A 16,335-nucleotide genomic window follows, 5' to 3' on the forward strand; every position below is an offset into this window, starting at 1 on the left:
GATATAAAAGAAAATTGAAACGTGTTTTAAAGTGTTCCCCGTGACATTTTTAAAGCTGATGTGATTAATTTACAAAAGACTCTGAAATACTAAGTCTAGTGTTTGCTCAAAGGGGGAGCTTTGTAAAAAGAGGAAACTGGCAAGTGGAGTCCTTCATCATCTTCTGTCCCTTTTGAAAAGCTGTACAAGTGCATGAACAACGCTGTGCCTGCGTCTTTCCTATGCCACTCACTGCAAGGATTTGGCTGGAAAGTATTTTACCCTTTCAGGTCAGTTTGATTTTGCTCTTGTAAACAATGAAGAACCAGAAAAGAAATATTTTCATGGCATCTTATATCAGAGACACTGCTATTTCAAAGGCAGAATGTTCATATGTGTCATCATGGATGATGCCAAAGCAAAGTTGGAAAACAGTTTAGAATTACAACACAGAAAGTTCCTTGGTAGCATAAATTTACTGCAGTGGCAGAGTACCAGGCATTGCTGCGTTCCAGTTTGTGTACAGAACACCTTCACCAGTCACCCACTTGAACATCCCTTGCTCTTCTGTGTCTGAGAGACCAATCCAAAAATACTTCTCAGAGCTCAGACCAACGAGGCTGGTCAGGTAGGCTTGCTCATATCTGAAATGACAGGAGTCAGATTAAGCCTAGATTTCCCTTAGTCTGCCATTTCTCAGCATCCTAAACTACACAAAACTAGAACGAATGGAGTCTCCATTAGGTTTGATTTTAAGTGGAAATATGTTGCTTAACTGGATAGCAGATGGACTAGCTTCAATAGTGGGTGTAGCCGTGCTATACTCAAAAACTGCTTCTTACAGAACAGAAGCAGCTGTGGTCTGTTTTTTCAGAGTAAAGTACTGGAAAACACAAATGTGTAAAATATATTTAGTTAGAAAAGACCTACTGTATTAACTGACTTTTTTTCCTCCAGAAAAGGGATATTATGGTCTTCTGGTTTCATACTTTTTTTTCCAGAAAGTTCTCAACTATTTTATAAAATTCCAAGATTATTCCATCAGACGTACAGTTTTAAAACTCTTTTCATACCTGTCTCCTACACTTGTTAAATAACCACTGCTCCTTTCACAGGTTTTCTTTGCTTCTGAAAATGTTACAGATATGGGTCCAACCAGGTAGCAGTAAAAACCGTGTCTTTCCCAACCCTGTCAGGAACACGTGGAATATATTTGCAGTAAAAAAAGCATACGTTATAGTGCTTGAATTTTAGTGTCTGCTCTTAAATCAACATATTTTTAATATAACCTAATGCAGTAATTTGAATTCCAGTGGACTAATGGAAATTAAGCTTAGTAAACATCCAGAAAGAAGGTATTTAATGCATATGAGTACTCCTTTTTTGACAATTATTAACTGATAAATTTTAACTGATAAAAAAGTCAGAGGCACAAGAACGGAGAGTGTATTCAGAAGCAAGTGAGTAAAATAATTCCTTGCTCAGAACCAAAGAGAGTAGTCGGTGTTATAGTGAGATGCTGACTCAAGTTTCCTGATGTTTCCAGGCTAAAAGAACAATAACTAGACTAATTATAAGATTTAACTCATCAGCAAACCTAAGAAGCCTGACTGAAGAGGTAGCATAAAAACTATTGAAAAACAAAATTGTCAAAATTACAGCTGAATTCCAAGTCACTTTTCCTTTCTATACAAGCTCAAGACTTGCTTGCTGCCTCTGAGAAAGGTAAATCTGTGTTCAGTATTTGGCTGCTGCCTAGCTGTGGGAAATGTTACTAAGTATAGAAAGGTAGTAAATAGGAAAGTAAAAAGAGGGGGGAAGAGAAGGCGGAAAAAAAGCAGTAGGATACAATAAGTTGTTCAAAACAAATTCATTCTTAAAAGCAATTTGATTGTTTTGATTTGGCTTCAGTGATGAGATTTGTCATCTTGCATCATGTCACATAGTCCAGAAATGGTTCCAAATCTCTTCTATGTCTTAGATAACTGCACATGGTTTGTAGAAAAATAGAACAAATATGCAGAACACAGCAGCAATCGCTTTAGCCTCTTTCACAGGCAGTTCTGAGAGATAATGGGCCTGACTGATATTGACTGAAAAAAATTTCAAAATAACTTTATTTTAAATAAGGAAATATAGTGAAAATCCTCACCCTGAATTTGATGTACAATCACACTTGTTAGGGAAAAAAAAAATATGATGGTTTCAATGTCAAGTGGAACTTGTGAAAGCAATGGATTTTTGCTAACCAGATTCTTGATTATACTTTCTTCTTACCTTCAGGCAGGCAGGATCAGTCTTTACTGTCCCAGAAACTCCTTGTACTGGGTCTCTTCTGCAGATGTAACCTAATTTTCTATCACAGGCACTGTCTGCCCAGTATCCATCCTAGATGCAGTTTGGGAAGAGGTGAAAAATAGTGAGGCAGAACCTGTTTCCTTTAGAAATGTTATTGATTTTTTTTTTTTAATACTGTGTCAATGGGAGAATAAAGATTTGTACTTCTTAATAAACTCCAAGTGTTTGTGCTTAATTGTGAGGTTATGTTAAGCTAAGTGTCATGGGCAGAGTGTTAAGATTTGCTTGGCATATAATGTACACTCACAAGCAGATATGAACATTTGCCTAGTTATCTCTAATTTAATTATAAATTTAATTTAGAATAACCCTTTTTCTGAATGAAAATACCATTCCCTGATTTGTTTCTAAGTTGCATTCATTAAAAAATCTAGAAATAGAAAAAAAACCCAAATACTATAATGCTAAACAAATGTGGAATCATTCTACCTCTCCTGCCATAATGACACAATCTTCTTGACCATTGATTGCATGGGTTGGTTCTCCAGGCAACCATTTGGTATATGTCACAGGAGTCCCATCACTCCACTCAAAGTACATTTGAGTGTTGAGGTCATTCAGACCAATCCACAGCTCATCCGCAGATTCTAAGAACAGAAATTCGCCTGTGTTAGTACCTAACTTGAAATAGTCAACAGGAGCAAGACTTTATAGAGACAAGCTGAAATTGCCACATCACAACACAAATTCATCTAGATTAAGTGACAGTGGAGTTTATTTTAAGATCTAATTCACATTCTTCTTTCAAGAAATTAAAAAATGAGATACCAGCAGGAAATGAGATTCCTCAGCTTTATCAGTAAAAGTCCATTACTGTATCTGCAGCTACAAGGTGTCTGAAGCAGATAATCCACCCAAATACTGCAGTAACTAGAGCTGTTATTTCCTTCAAGTGATTTCATGGAGTGAAAAACAAATGAAAATCAAAAAGAATTAAAAAGAAAATGAAGAGAGCACTAATGATTCCTCCTGTGATTTCTTGGTGTGTGGGTTTTTTTTAACCTATATATCTGTGGGCTTCCCTATTAATATTCATATCAAACAAATAAGATTCTTTTAATATATCCTGTAAGATTTCTAATAATATAATTCTCCATTTGTACGAAACACTGGCCTGTAGAAATACTCACCGTAGCCAAGCTGAGACAGTATGAAGCCATGCTCCTCAGGGTTGTGGATACTGGCCAGATTGCCATTGCTCTCATTGCAGGAAATTAGGGCTTCTGTCCATACTCTGGGGTCTCTATAAACCATGAAACAGTGATCTCCATAGGGCAACCATCCTTCCGGGCATTTAACAGGCTCTGCATCCCCTCAAAATCAATAGGTATTTCAAGTTTTTAAACAGTGCAAATTTAAGTCTAGAAAAACTGCAATTACATTTGAAATCATTTAATTAACTAATCAGAATGAAAATTGAGTGATTACAAATAAGCAGTACTTCTATTCATTCCTCATGCATATAAAACATACATTTTGGTCTGTTTGCTGTTGCACACTATACTTTTACAGAAAACATACTGCATTTAAGCAAAAGAGAAACATAATGGAGCTGGTGGTAACGGGGCTTCACTAGTGTGAAATATTCACTTGTGGACAGAGGAATATTTTGGAATTCGATATGTAGTGTTTTCACACAATATACCCCACCCAGTGATGTTTTTCACACTTCATAAAGGCCTTATTACTGCAGCACAAGTAACTGTCTGAACACATGGTTTTCCATACTAAGTCTCATTAAATAAATCAGAGAAAAGTACAGCAGAAAAGTGGTCTGAAGGAACTTGCTCTTTTTTGCTATCTTTCTAGGTTACAGGTGATCACATTGGGAAGGTGGTTTGAGCCTGTTGGTGCATCCTTCCAAGACTTCGGTGATAAGCCTTGGTATTTTCATTAGAATGCACTTCAGGGAGGGTGAGGCATCTCTAACTTTATTTTCACATCCATGCAGTCCATCATACTTTTGCGATAGCGTATGGCTTAGACCAGTGCCTCTGGAATCGTGAATAATAACGTGGAAAAAAAATTGCTTGTGTGGTTACTGGGTTCCAGGAACATTTCCAATATTTTAATATATTTGGTTAAAGAAATAACAGTATGCTTTGTTCTGTGCCACTTATCAAAGCAGAAGAACAATGACAATGCTTTTTTTTCTTTTTTTACTTTAATTAGCCATGAAATTTCATTTTAGTGACACAAATTCTGTCTTTATCAAAGGGTGTTTATTTGCTTGACATACCTGATGGAATAATGAAAGGATCCAGTGTGGAATTTTCCTTTTTACAGATATAGCCAACTTTCAGCTCACATGACTGTTTTTCCCATTTAGCATCTCTTCTGGGATTTAGTACTGCACAGTGTTTCTCAGGCTCAGGCTCAGGGCTTCCTTCATAGAATAAAAACCAAACTATTTTTATGTAGCACAGGTTTTATGTCAGCAGCTGAAAGAACAATTTGCTTCCAGCCTTTTCATGTGTCAATTACGGACTCATTACTTTATTGCTAGAGTTATTTTTCTACTGGAGATAAGGAAATGTAATTTAAAAGTACCCATCAAAACATTTCTTTAGATGCTTGTTGCATAATTCACACTTTCTACCGTATTTGATTGCAAAATAGTGGTCTCAAAAATAAACCACTCCTGTAAGTTTTGTGAAAATTGTTGGCTTGCACAGAAGAGAGAGTAAACTTTGAGCCCGCACTGATGGAAAGGCTGCAGCAAGTCCTTTCCTTATCCCCTCACCGTGTTTAATCAGCCTGAGCATAGGGTCAGCCATACACCTCCTGAGGAATATGTGGCTCACAACCAGTTGCAGAATAAATTATGTTGTTGCCCCCTCAGTCGATGCTGGACTGAAGAGTCCAGACCTTGAAGAGGTACCTGGTGCTGCTACAGTTGCAATGTTGTACATAGACTGTAGGAAATCAAGAGTTCATAGTTTCACAGCTCATGAAACATCTAATTTTGTACACAGTTTGTGGTCAGGACCCAGTTATGCTAGTAGGACTAAGTAATGAGCACAAAACACAGTTACATTCATGAAATCAGAGGACACAGTTTGAGCTAATATCTTTGGGCAGGAACAGAGTAAGGCAGCATCTTAACATGGTTCATATTCAGACAAGGAATTTTACAGATGTGAAGAGAGAAGAGCATTCTTCAGAGTAAGAGCCATCATCTGCTAAGAATAAAAAGAAATTTCAAAACTCGAAAGTTAGAGTTCTAGCTCTGCATTGTAGAGCTAAACCAAGCTCAGTGAATTAATATTATTTGTTAAAAATATGAGACAAAAGCAAAATGCCACAAATCTGTGGGTTAAGTTGTCTGGCAGTTGAGTAGGGAGTGGTGGGAACCTCGAATGGTTCAAGCCTGGCAGGGTAGGCTTCCTCTTTATGGGAGCATGTTAAATGGCTTCTAATTTCTAGAGCTATGCTTAGCAGAGCACAAAAATAATGATATGGAATTCCTAAAATAAAACATAAGGCGCATCTGTTGGATGAGGCATACCAAATCACGTGTGAAAACAAATCTCATTTCCACAATGCCCTTGCTAGGGAGTATTTCCTTTCTGTATAAGGTTCTGATCCAACAGCTTTCAGTGGTGTGCTGGAACAAAAAAAAGTTACACACAGGCCCATTGGGATGGTCTTTTCTGCATGTCTCTTTGGCAACTTGGCTGCAGATCTGTTCCTTGCTGCAAGATGAGCCCCTCACATACCCTCACACTTGCTGTGTGTCTCTCCCCTGCCTGACTCTGCAACCACCCTTCCAGGAGGTCCTCCAGGACCACTGTCCTTGGGGAATGGGCAGCATTTTCCTCTTCTCAGAGAGGTCCACAGTGCAATGACCTTTTATTTTCCCTCCTCCCTCCAAAAGATACAAGTTATAATAATTTTGCAGCAAACTGGAAATGTGTAGATTAACTCATCATAACGGCCATCATGTGGGGATACAGTAAATCCAAGGGTGTGGGGTACTTGATCTGGGAGCCAACTGCTCTTCTTCTCTGCAAGGCCTAAGGGATTTGACCAGAAGGTAGAAAACCCTCTAGCAGACTCAGCAGCTCTGGGCTTTCCCTTCATCTTCTGTGCCAGATAAAAACAGGTGGCACCTTTTAGACTTGGGGAAGGCCAAAAGATGGAATATGCGCATTTATTAAGCAAGCAAACATTCAGCGTTTGGTGCAACCAGCTGTTGCCATGACAATAATTAAGTGACTTTCAAAGATAAACTGCCAGTGCTGTGAAATCTATTTACAGTCTCTCCTGAATGTTAAAGAGGAGAGGAGACAAGAAAAGAGGAAAAGCATAAAAAGGTGAAGGGGAAGGCTTTGAAAGACTAATGCTCACCAACAGCTGAGTCCTTGCAGGTTGTGGGATCTGATAGCCCTTGTGAGAGTCAAAGAGACACAGAGGTTTTAACTGACTTGAAGGCATTCCTAGCATGCTACAGCTCAACTAACGCTTTCCACTTTATCTACTTCTGTCAGGAGATCAGTTTATTTAACTCTTCTACTTGAAACTCCTTGTGGTATATCCAGTGAAGAAAAGCATCATTCTCAGCTTTTTAATCTCACAGGCTTTCAACTCCATTTTCTTGTGTTCATGAGGAATACTACAGGACAGTTATTAATATGCACTCAGCATTCTGGCGGGAAAGATTCATCCCAAAAACTGTTAAAAAAAACAATTACTACCTAGTGCCCAGTTAAAGTATCTGAAGGGAACACCACCGCTCCACTGCCAGCCGCTGTTGAGATTCAGGCTGTTAAGCCCAATCCAGAGAGAGGATCTCTTGCTGTCAATCCAATCTAGGTAACCAAAAGAGTTGAATTTTAATAAGATTCATTAGAAAATGCTCTGCATTTTCAAAGTTTGGAGGAAGATAATAAATGTCTGCTGAATCTGAATTTAATGCTATTCTACAGTTATATGTAAGCAATAAGCTTTGAAAACCAAAACACTGAATTGCTATTGTTAATATTTATGTTACAAGTTTGCTTAAGTGTGATGCAATTGATACAGGGCCTTCATAATACAGAGTCTATGCATAAATCTGGAAAGTCTTTAGATTTTGAATAGTGTTTTGTATAAAATTTGTGTGGTATTTCAAAAAAATCTATCATTAGACATATGTGAAGAATACTGATTTCTTAACACAAAAGTCATATAATGACTATGTCCTATAATGAATATCCTCCTTGTAAGGTCCCTTTCTGGGACCTTTCTGGTGTTTTCTGAGCTGGAACCAACTTTTGCTGAATAATCTGGAAATCCTTATCTTTCTTTGAAATAATAATAATAATAATAATAATAATAGAAACAATTTCAAATGGCAATTCCACAACTTACAAAATTTCCACCTATAAAAAGCTTGATTCACAGTAATTGTGCTATTTCCCTAGTAGCACATATACTATTATTACATGAGCTATTTATTGTAACGTGATTAAAGCACTGAAACATTTATAATCAGTGAAAAAAACCCCATTAGACACTTTTTACGGAGTTTTGCATATTAGCTTACCTCTTAGATATAGTTGTTCATGTATCTCTGTGATACTTAATAATTCTGCGTTCTGCTGCTGGCAGCTCTTCCTTGCTTGATGCCACGTGAGAGCTGACTGGTAGTTTATCTGATAGGAGATTCCTGTCAAAGGATCTGTACTCCAAAATCTGTCATTGTCTGTGTGAAAGGAAAGAGATTTAATATTTCAGTTTGTCATAAACATCTTACACAAAATGTTATGAGAAAATTTAACTGCAATCTTACTTGTTAAATCAGATTCTTGGAGCAAATGAGGCTCAGACCCCCAAAACCCGTACTCTTCCATTAGCTTGCTCTTTGTTAAGTAAAAGAGGGTTTGCCATTAACCTTAGCAGAGATGGGCCTTTAATAATTTATTTTCAGGTTCCCCTGTCAAATCTGGTACCGTCCAGGTGAAAAAAAAATAGTGTAAAGAGATCAATAAAGGAAAAATGCACCTTGGACATTATCTACTCTGAAAACTTGTTCAGCAGCTCATAGGCTATGCCCAAATTAATTCTTGGCTGAAATACAATTGAAATGCAAACCTTTCCAATGATGGAAAGTTTGCTTTTCAAACTATGCCATCATTAATTACATTTACAACACTACAGGCTTGGGGAGGAGTGGCTGGAGAGCTGCCTGGCAGAAAAGGACTTGGGGGTGCTGGTTGGCAGCTGGCTGAACATGAGCCAGCAGCGTGCTCAGGTGGCCAAGAAGGCCAACAGCATCCTGGCTTGTACCAGGAATAGTGTGGCCAGCAGGAGTAGGGAAGTGATTGTCCTCCTGTACTCGATGCTGGTGAGGCCTCATCTCGAATACTGTGTTCAGTTTTGGGCCCCTCAGTACAAGACAGACATTGAGTTGCTGGAGCGTGTCCAGAGAAGGGCAATGAAGCTGATGAAGGGTCTGGAGAGCAGGTCTTCTGAGGAGCAGCTGAAGGAACTGGGGTTGTTTAGTCTGGAGAAAATGAGGTTGAGGGGAGATGTTATTGCTCTCTGCAGCTACCTAAAATGAAGTTGTAGTGAGGTGGGTGTTGGTCTCTTCTCCCGAGTAGCAAGTGATAGGACAAGAGGAATGGCCGCAATATGTGTCAGTGAAGGTTTAGTTTGGATATTACGAGAAATTTCTTCACTGACAGTGTTGTTGAGCATTGGAACTGGCTGCCCAGGGAAGTGATTGAGTCACCATCCCTGGAGGTATTTAAAAGACATGTAGATGTGATGCTTAGCGACATGGTTTAGTGGTGGACTTGGCAGTGTTAGTTTTATAGTTGGACTTGATGATCTTAAAGGTCTTTTCCAACCTAAATGATTCAATGATTCAATGATTCTATGAATTTTTAAAATGTATTCCTTATCTCTAGTCTGCATATATTTTAGGTAATTGGAATTTAGAATTGTCTTCTGAGAACTCGCTCTTAGCAGAGCAGTTCCCTGGGCAAGTGCTAATAAGCTGTGATTACATTTCCCCTTCTTTTGTTGAAGAAAAAATATTGAATTTCATGAATGATTCATGAGAATAAATGCTTTCTAACTTTTATTGTGTTTGTTGCTGATTCACTTCAGATTTTTAACATTTTTTTTAATTGTTTAAATAGTTTTTAAGCGTTAGTGGTACTGTCCCAGCAATTTTATAATGCCAAATACATCATGTTTGCCAGTTTATATAGTGAGGATGTTCTGGGATTCTTCAAGGTACTGCATGCAATGTTGCACCAGGAAATAATTTTCAGTAATATCAATGAAAATGGTGGTTGATAATGAGTTGAACCTGGTTTCCCAGTGCAATACTCCTATCAAAATGACAAATAGTGGGTCTGTGGTATAGCACTGAAAAATTAAGTCTGAGGCAGCATTTTTAATATCTTCATTAACACTGTAGTTTGATGTCCTTCATCACTCAGATGCACACACATGCATCTGTTCAGATAATGTTATCTTGTAATGTTATCTGAAACATTACAAGGGAGAGGCTGATGAGGCTGCTATTTCAGTAAGACATCTGAGCCAATCTTCTTATTTTGTGTCTTTCAGAAAACAAACTACATCCTTCTGCGGACTGTAGACCAATCTTGTGATACAGAACAGGGATTTGCATCAGTAGAAAAGGTCAGACTACTGTTACCACAAATAGCAATTACACAAAAAGATTTAGGCTGTGAGTAGCGTTTCAATTTTGAGATTATTTTATGCTGAATGCAGTCATATTTAAAGCATACTGTCTTTTCCTGGTGTTAGCTGCTGACTGATACACCCAGACAACTTTCAGCCTGACTGTAGCTCATAAGAAACATTTTTGTTTCTTCTGTAACAAACGTTATGGCATGGCAGAGACATTTTTTGAGTAAAATAAAGTCATTACAAGGTTTTTTCCCTTCCATATTAGTAACAGTGTCTCAGTATTGATATATTTACCTAACAGTGTTGTGTTATAGCATCTATGTCAGCATTTGGGACTTACTTCCAGTTGGACAGAACCCATACAAATGGTCCGCATCGAAGTTGGGAGTTGTTGCACACCAGAGCAAGCCATCTGACCTGCCAGCAGCCGTGCACCCGGCGTGCCATTTACCACTCAGCTGGAAGGGGAAGACACATGGAGCTCCATTGGCGTTTCCTAACAGTGTAAACAGATCTGAGGGGGCAAAAGAGAAATGCTAATATAGGTGCAGGAATCCGGGGGACACAATTCTCTATGTATCTCTACTCTCCATAAGAGTATGTGGAGAAAGTGTTACAAGTATTACACAAGGATAACTGGAGACCTGCTGGCACCAGCAGTGTCTTCCAAGGAAGTCCTGGGTATGTCTTGCAATCTACCATTTACTTACAATATTGCCAGCTGTAATGGCTGGAAATAGAGCAGTTTTATACTGTAGTCAAGAACTATGAAAAAATGTAGTCATTTATGTCTCATATATTTAAAAATAAGTTTCTAAAAATAGCATTATTTTGGTTTTCATGTAGCTTCACACCATTCACTAAAAATAAATCATTTATTTAACTGTTAAATGTTTTGGGGTTTTTTGTCATCTGAAATCTTGTAGAGGAACTGAATGGTAGTATGCATGGAATTATTTCCTTATATTTACTATAGGAACATTAAACTTAAGGATGTTTGCCTTTCATCCAAAAATGCTAATACAACTTCACTAGTACTAGGATAAAGTTGAATTTGATTAAAGCTAGCAATTAAAAATTGCTAGATCCACCTTTTCCTTTAAAAGAAAAGAAAAGTATGCACATTTTGCAGATACCATTTCTCTCTGAAGCTAAGCACCTGTACGTCTCCAGGATGCAGGAACACAGGCCTGAGTATGTAAATGAATCATCCTCCAGTCCAACATTGCCTGAGGTGGAACAGCTGATGTTAGACTAAGGGGAGCAGAAAACAAAGGACCCTATCTGTGAGGCAAACAAGTGGAAGAAACTGTCAAGATTAACCTTTAAACTTTACCTTCATGGCCTTTAGAACACAAATCATCCATGGTTCCATAGACCTTCCATTTATTCACCATCATTGATCCTATGTCGAGCACGATATTTTCTTTATTTTTGCCAGCGCTGAGAAATAAATCTTCCCCTTGGATTGCCAAGGTTGCATTTCTGCACTCCCATTTCTGGAATTCACTTTTCGTGTTGCAGGGGTACAAAGAAATTTTAGCCTGATTTTGCTTGTAGGGCACTCCCAAACATTGTGCAAATGCCATGCTCATCACCTGGTGATCAGGCACCCACCTGAATTTTTGTAACTCAGTGTTTTTGTTGCAAGCAGCTGTTGTGACTGCATGAGAACTTTGAGCAATTAAACAGAGCTTAGTATCCTCATTGTACATTAAAAATATTTCACTGCCTGCAAAACAAAATAATCAGAATTAACCTATTTATGGTGAGCACATGGTGGGGGAGCTTGTGAGGAAAGCGCTGTTGATTCTATGCTGATCTGACTCATGTCAGCAGACTGCTAATCTGAGTGGCTTTTACAAAGATCAAACAGCATTTTCAAAACTTATTTCCTTCTGTGAAGCAAAAATACGTGCAGCTTATGTAAATAAAATACAGAGGAATAACAGCACATAAAATACATTATGACAGCTTAAAAAATGTCATCTGTATAATGGAATTTTTATGAGTATAGTGGATTTAATTTTTTCTAAATCCCTCCTGAAATACACATTTCTTTCAAGATTTCCAAAAGAGACCTTACTGAAGATTTGGAATTTTGCCATCACTTCATGCACCATAGATTCAGCTCATGTTACATACATCTCCATGCAGTTACACTGTGCTTAATAGTCAGTGAGTGAGCCTTCTGTGACTCTTGTTCCTTCTGTAACTGGCATGTTCTGTTGTGGTTTGGGGTGGTTTTTAGGATGAAAAACTGGAACTATGACTTGTTATCTTGCCTTGTTCCACTATCCTCTCATTAATTCTTCATTCCTAAGAAGTCAACATAATTGACACAGTCAAATCACAAACATTCTCACAAGAACCAACACTGGGCAGTATATAGAGGTAAAGATACTATAGGTGTGTGCCTAGGCATTCTTATGGAAAGACAATATGTGAATGCCAAACAAACTGACTAACACTCCCAAAGGATTATAGGCAGCCTAATTTAGCAATCCATCAAGATCAGTAGGCCCTGCTGGGAAGGGCTGCCCAATACTGCAGTTGTACTGCCAATGTGTAAAGCAGATGGTTCAGTGCTGGGCATCGGTTGTGAACACAGCTGCCTGCTTTTCAAAATGTCAAGTAGCATACAGCTCCCACTGGCTTTGGGTAATGAGGGAGTGAAATTTCAACTACAGGGAATGTTCTAGGACCTAAGGGACAGGAGGGCAAGGCTTTGCCCTTCAGTTCTCTGTGCCTCAAATCCCCACCTGGAAATAGAGATGTAGCATCACCCCCATATCCATCTGAGAGAATAACCACATGGGGCAGTGACACACCCTTCCAAACACTAAAGTAAATATATAGGGTGGTAAATAAATAGGTAGGATGTCAGGGCACAGCCAATGTTGAGTAGTGAACAGAGCAGGAAGTGTCTGGGAAATTCTGGAAAGCTATGTCAGGAGGAATAGTTCTTGTTAGGATATCTGTATTTAATACCTGAGCTCTCCCGAGAAGGCCCTGTATTACCTTGACCACCTTAGTAATCTATGGAAGTTTCACTTCTTCAGATCTAAATTTGGAGCTAAGACTTAGTTTCTTTCTTTGACCATTCAGACAGAAAGTTTTAAATCTTATTAAATCTTTTATTTCTGACTGCTAACTAAATAAGTGCTTTGTGTAGTGCTCTAAGGTTCAGCTATTGCCCTTCGTAGTATTTTTGGGTCTAATAATAGGAGTTCTTGCAGGAAATTGTGATGTTCGTGCTTGGGCTATCACATGAGTTTGGGTCCCAGGTCACAGAGCAGAGGGGAGATTCCCTTTTAGCACAGGCTGGTGCTGGCACAGCCCACACGGCACAGTGTTTGCTTTCAGAAGCTGTGGTTTGTACCCCACTCCTCCACAAATCTAACGAGTTGAAGGATGAATCAAAAATGTCCTTGAACCTTATCACCATCCTCACATCAAAAGGGAGCTGTGATCTGTCATTGATCAACTTCAGAGCCTTAACTATACCTCTCATCCTTACTCTGAAAGCCATAGTGGTTATTCCAGGGCTGTCATTGACTCTGATCTTTTAAATATTTTTTTCACTGGCATCTGCTCAATGTTACATCTCACAGCAATCCACAAGCTCCATCTCATTCCACAGAACCTCATCCTAAGAGATACACATACAGCACCCTATTTAATTCCTTTATCTTTTTCATTTTTTTGTAACTCGGTCACACATACAAACAAAGACTATGGAGTACACTGTGAAGTCTATCTACTTCACAGAGCAGACATAACCAATAATTGACTTGTATCCAAAAGGAAATCTTTATCTGCATACATGACTCTGTCCTGACTTCTGATTCCCAGCTTCACCCCATCTTGAATCTTCCTCTCTGTTTAAAAGTGGACCAGCATCTCTGTATCTGCATCTTTTTTAAACTTCTGTGGACCACTCCAGTTAGGATGAATATGAAATGCAGGGCAGTCAAGCTGTGTGAAAATCTTAAACAGCCTGAGAAACAAGCAAGACAACAAAAATGCCTACTTTCACATCCACTTTTGCAGGGGATAAAAAACAAAGACTCACCGAGTGTCTGAAAGGCAGTGTGAACGAAAGAGAGGAAAACTAAGATTGCAGAGAAAGTGAAGTGTTTCATTTCTTTCTTCTTATTCACAAAGAGATGAGCTGAAGTTAATTGCTGCAGTGGAAGTCCTTAAGAAACCAGTTGGTGCGCTCTCCTCAGTTTTGGGGAGTTTTAGTTGAAAGAGAAAACTCTGGGCTCTAAATAAGGAAATATCCTGTCACATGGTATTTTGAAATCTATAAATAATTACAGAATTCAAACTTTGCATCTCAAAGTGAAGTTTCCTTACATTCGAATGCAATTGGCAAAAATTGAACAGTTCAACATCATTCTGCTGAATTTTTAACTTTCTTGTTCTGCTCTGGCATTGTAAAGTCCTGGCCCTGAAAAACAAAGAAGCATAGAGTGCACTTTAAGTGGCTGTACTTTAAATCTCATACATACAGACCTGGGAAACTAAGAAAAAAATACATGCAAATTTCTTGGCCAGATAGGTCTTCACTGCTACCAAAGGTATATTAATTTGATTTGATGCACCAAGCAACATCGACTGTTTCAGTGTGAAAAATTAATGCAGATGGAATGATTTAGTTTTGGTCAGTAACTTGACAAACTGGGCACTATGTATACACCTGGGTTTTCTCTTCTATGATTTATCAACTGGTAAAAGTACTGTGCTGTTATTTCATGTGAATTTATCTCAGGACAAACAATATAAATTAGCCAAATATTTACAAATCTTTCTGTTAACCAGTGATTTTGACAACAAAACTGTCTTTCAAAATTATTTAATCCATAAAGTACAAATGAATTTAAATACTTAATAAATCTTTCTTTGTATCAAGTGTAAATGAGACAAGCAAAGAGGAATATTCTCAAACATTACAAATGAGCTGAAGCCCTTTATTAAGTGGAAATCAACTTCAGCTATTATGCAAAACCCCTTATTTGTTTCAAAGGAAAAGTAGGAAAGATATTGAGCAGGAGTTGCCTGTAGAATTTTCTCTTATTCTTCATGGCTTTATTATGAAGACAAATTTCACAATATATTCTCAAGGGCAAAAATGTCACTTAACATGAGAGAAGAAACCTATAGTATAGGGTCTTCAAAGCTGTGTTACCAATATCAACTATCAAAATATTAAAATTCTCAATAATGACATTATTTCAGGTTTGGGTTTTTTTTCATCTGTTCACTCTTTTCATTTCCCTTGCCTTCACTGTTAGCCATCAAACAGCACTGAATCCAATTGTAAGTGTCCATATTTACAAGACAGATAATATGCAATATGTTTTGTTTAACTGCAATATCTACAAACAAGCAATCCAATGTCATGTGAATCTCACCTTCTCACTGACCTCTCCTATACAGGTCTTATGCACATATAGTCTTTTTTTCCCAGAGATCCTTGAGATCCTTTTTATTTTTCCTGATCAGTCATCTGATCAACATACAATTCATGGAAAACTTAAAAAGCACCAAAAACCTCTACAGTATTTTGCTGCCAAGACACTGTTGTGTCTGCCTTACTGGCCTGTAGCATGGATACAGTGCATACACATCAGTCCATTTATCAGCGGGTTGGAGGACAGTAAGAGAAGCCAGCAGTGTGCTGAGCCGGCAGTGTGCCCAGGTGGCCAAGAAGGCCAACAGCATCCTGGCTTGTACCAGGAATAGTGTGGCCAGCAGGAGTAGGGAAGTGATCGTCCCCCTGTACTCGATGCTGGTGAGGCCTCATCTCGAATACTGTGTTCAGTTTTGGGCCCCTCAGTACAAGACAGACATTGAGTTGCTGGAGCATGTCCAGAGAAGGGCAATGAAGGTGATGAAGGGTCTGGAGAGCAAGTCTTCTGAGGAGCGGCTGAGGAAACTGGGGTTGTTTAGTCTGAAGAAGAGGAGGCTGAGGGGAGATGTTATTGCTTTCTACAACTACCTGAAATGAAGTTGTAGTGAGGTGGGTGTTGGTCCCTTCTCCCAAGTTACTAGCGAAAGAACGAGAGGAAATGGCTTCAAGCTGGTCAGGGGAGGTTTAGATGGGATATTAGGAAAAATGTCTTTACTGAAAGACATTTCAGGCACTGGAACAGGCTGCCCAGAGAGGTGGTGGAGTCACCATCCCTGGAGGTATTTAAAAGATGTGTAGACGTGGCACTTCAGGGCATGGTTTAGGAGACATGGTAGTGTTGGGTTGATGGTTGGACCTGATGATCCTAGAGGTTTTTTCCAACCTTAATGATTCTACAATTCTATGATTCTAAGAAAAGGCATCCTAAA

At 38.6% G+C, this 16,335-nt stretch overlaps 1 protein-coding gene across 1 annotated transcript in view; it reads right to left on the minus strand.

Annotated features, from left to right (window-relative positions):
* Window positions 1–14,200, minus strand: part of LOC142052498 (macrophage mannose receptor 1-like) — a 33,887-nt gene extending 19,687 nt beyond the window's left edge. Inside the window, exons 1-11 of the mRNA XM_075082691.1 lie at window positions 14,063–14,200; window positions 11,324–11,719; window positions 10,328–10,501; window positions 7,865–8,023; window positions 7,035–7,148; window positions 4,577–4,723; window positions 3,468–3,650; window positions 2,767–2,924; window positions 2,257–2,367; window positions 1,053–1,168; window positions 475–623 (exon numbers count right to left, since the gene is read on the minus strand). Of these exons, the coding sequence (XP_074938792.1) occupies window positions 475–623; window positions 1,053–1,168; window positions 2,257–2,367; window positions 2,767–2,924; window positions 3,468–3,650; window positions 4,577–4,723; window positions 7,035–7,148; window positions 7,865–8,023; window positions 10,328–10,501; window positions 11,324–11,719; window positions 14,063–14,132 (1,777 nt within the window). The 5' untranslated portion in view covers window positions 14,133–14,200. The remainder of the gene's footprint in view (window positions 1–474; window positions 624–1,052; window positions 1,169–2,256; window positions 2,368–2,766; window positions 2,925–3,467; window positions 3,651–4,576; window positions 4,724–7,034; window positions 7,149–7,864; window positions 8,024–10,327; window positions 10,502–11,323; window positions 11,720–14,062) is intronic.
* Window positions 14,201–16,335: the final 2,135 nt, after the last annotated feature.

This window comes from Phalacrocorax aristotelis, chromosome 2 (genome assembly GCF_949628215.1).
Source record: "Phalacrocorax aristotelis chromosome 2, bGulAri2.1, whole genome shotgun sequence".
In the NCBI taxonomy this organism is placed as follows: Eukaryota; Metazoa; Chordata; class Aves; order Suliformes; family Phalacrocoracidae; genus Phalacrocorax; species Phalacrocorax aristotelis.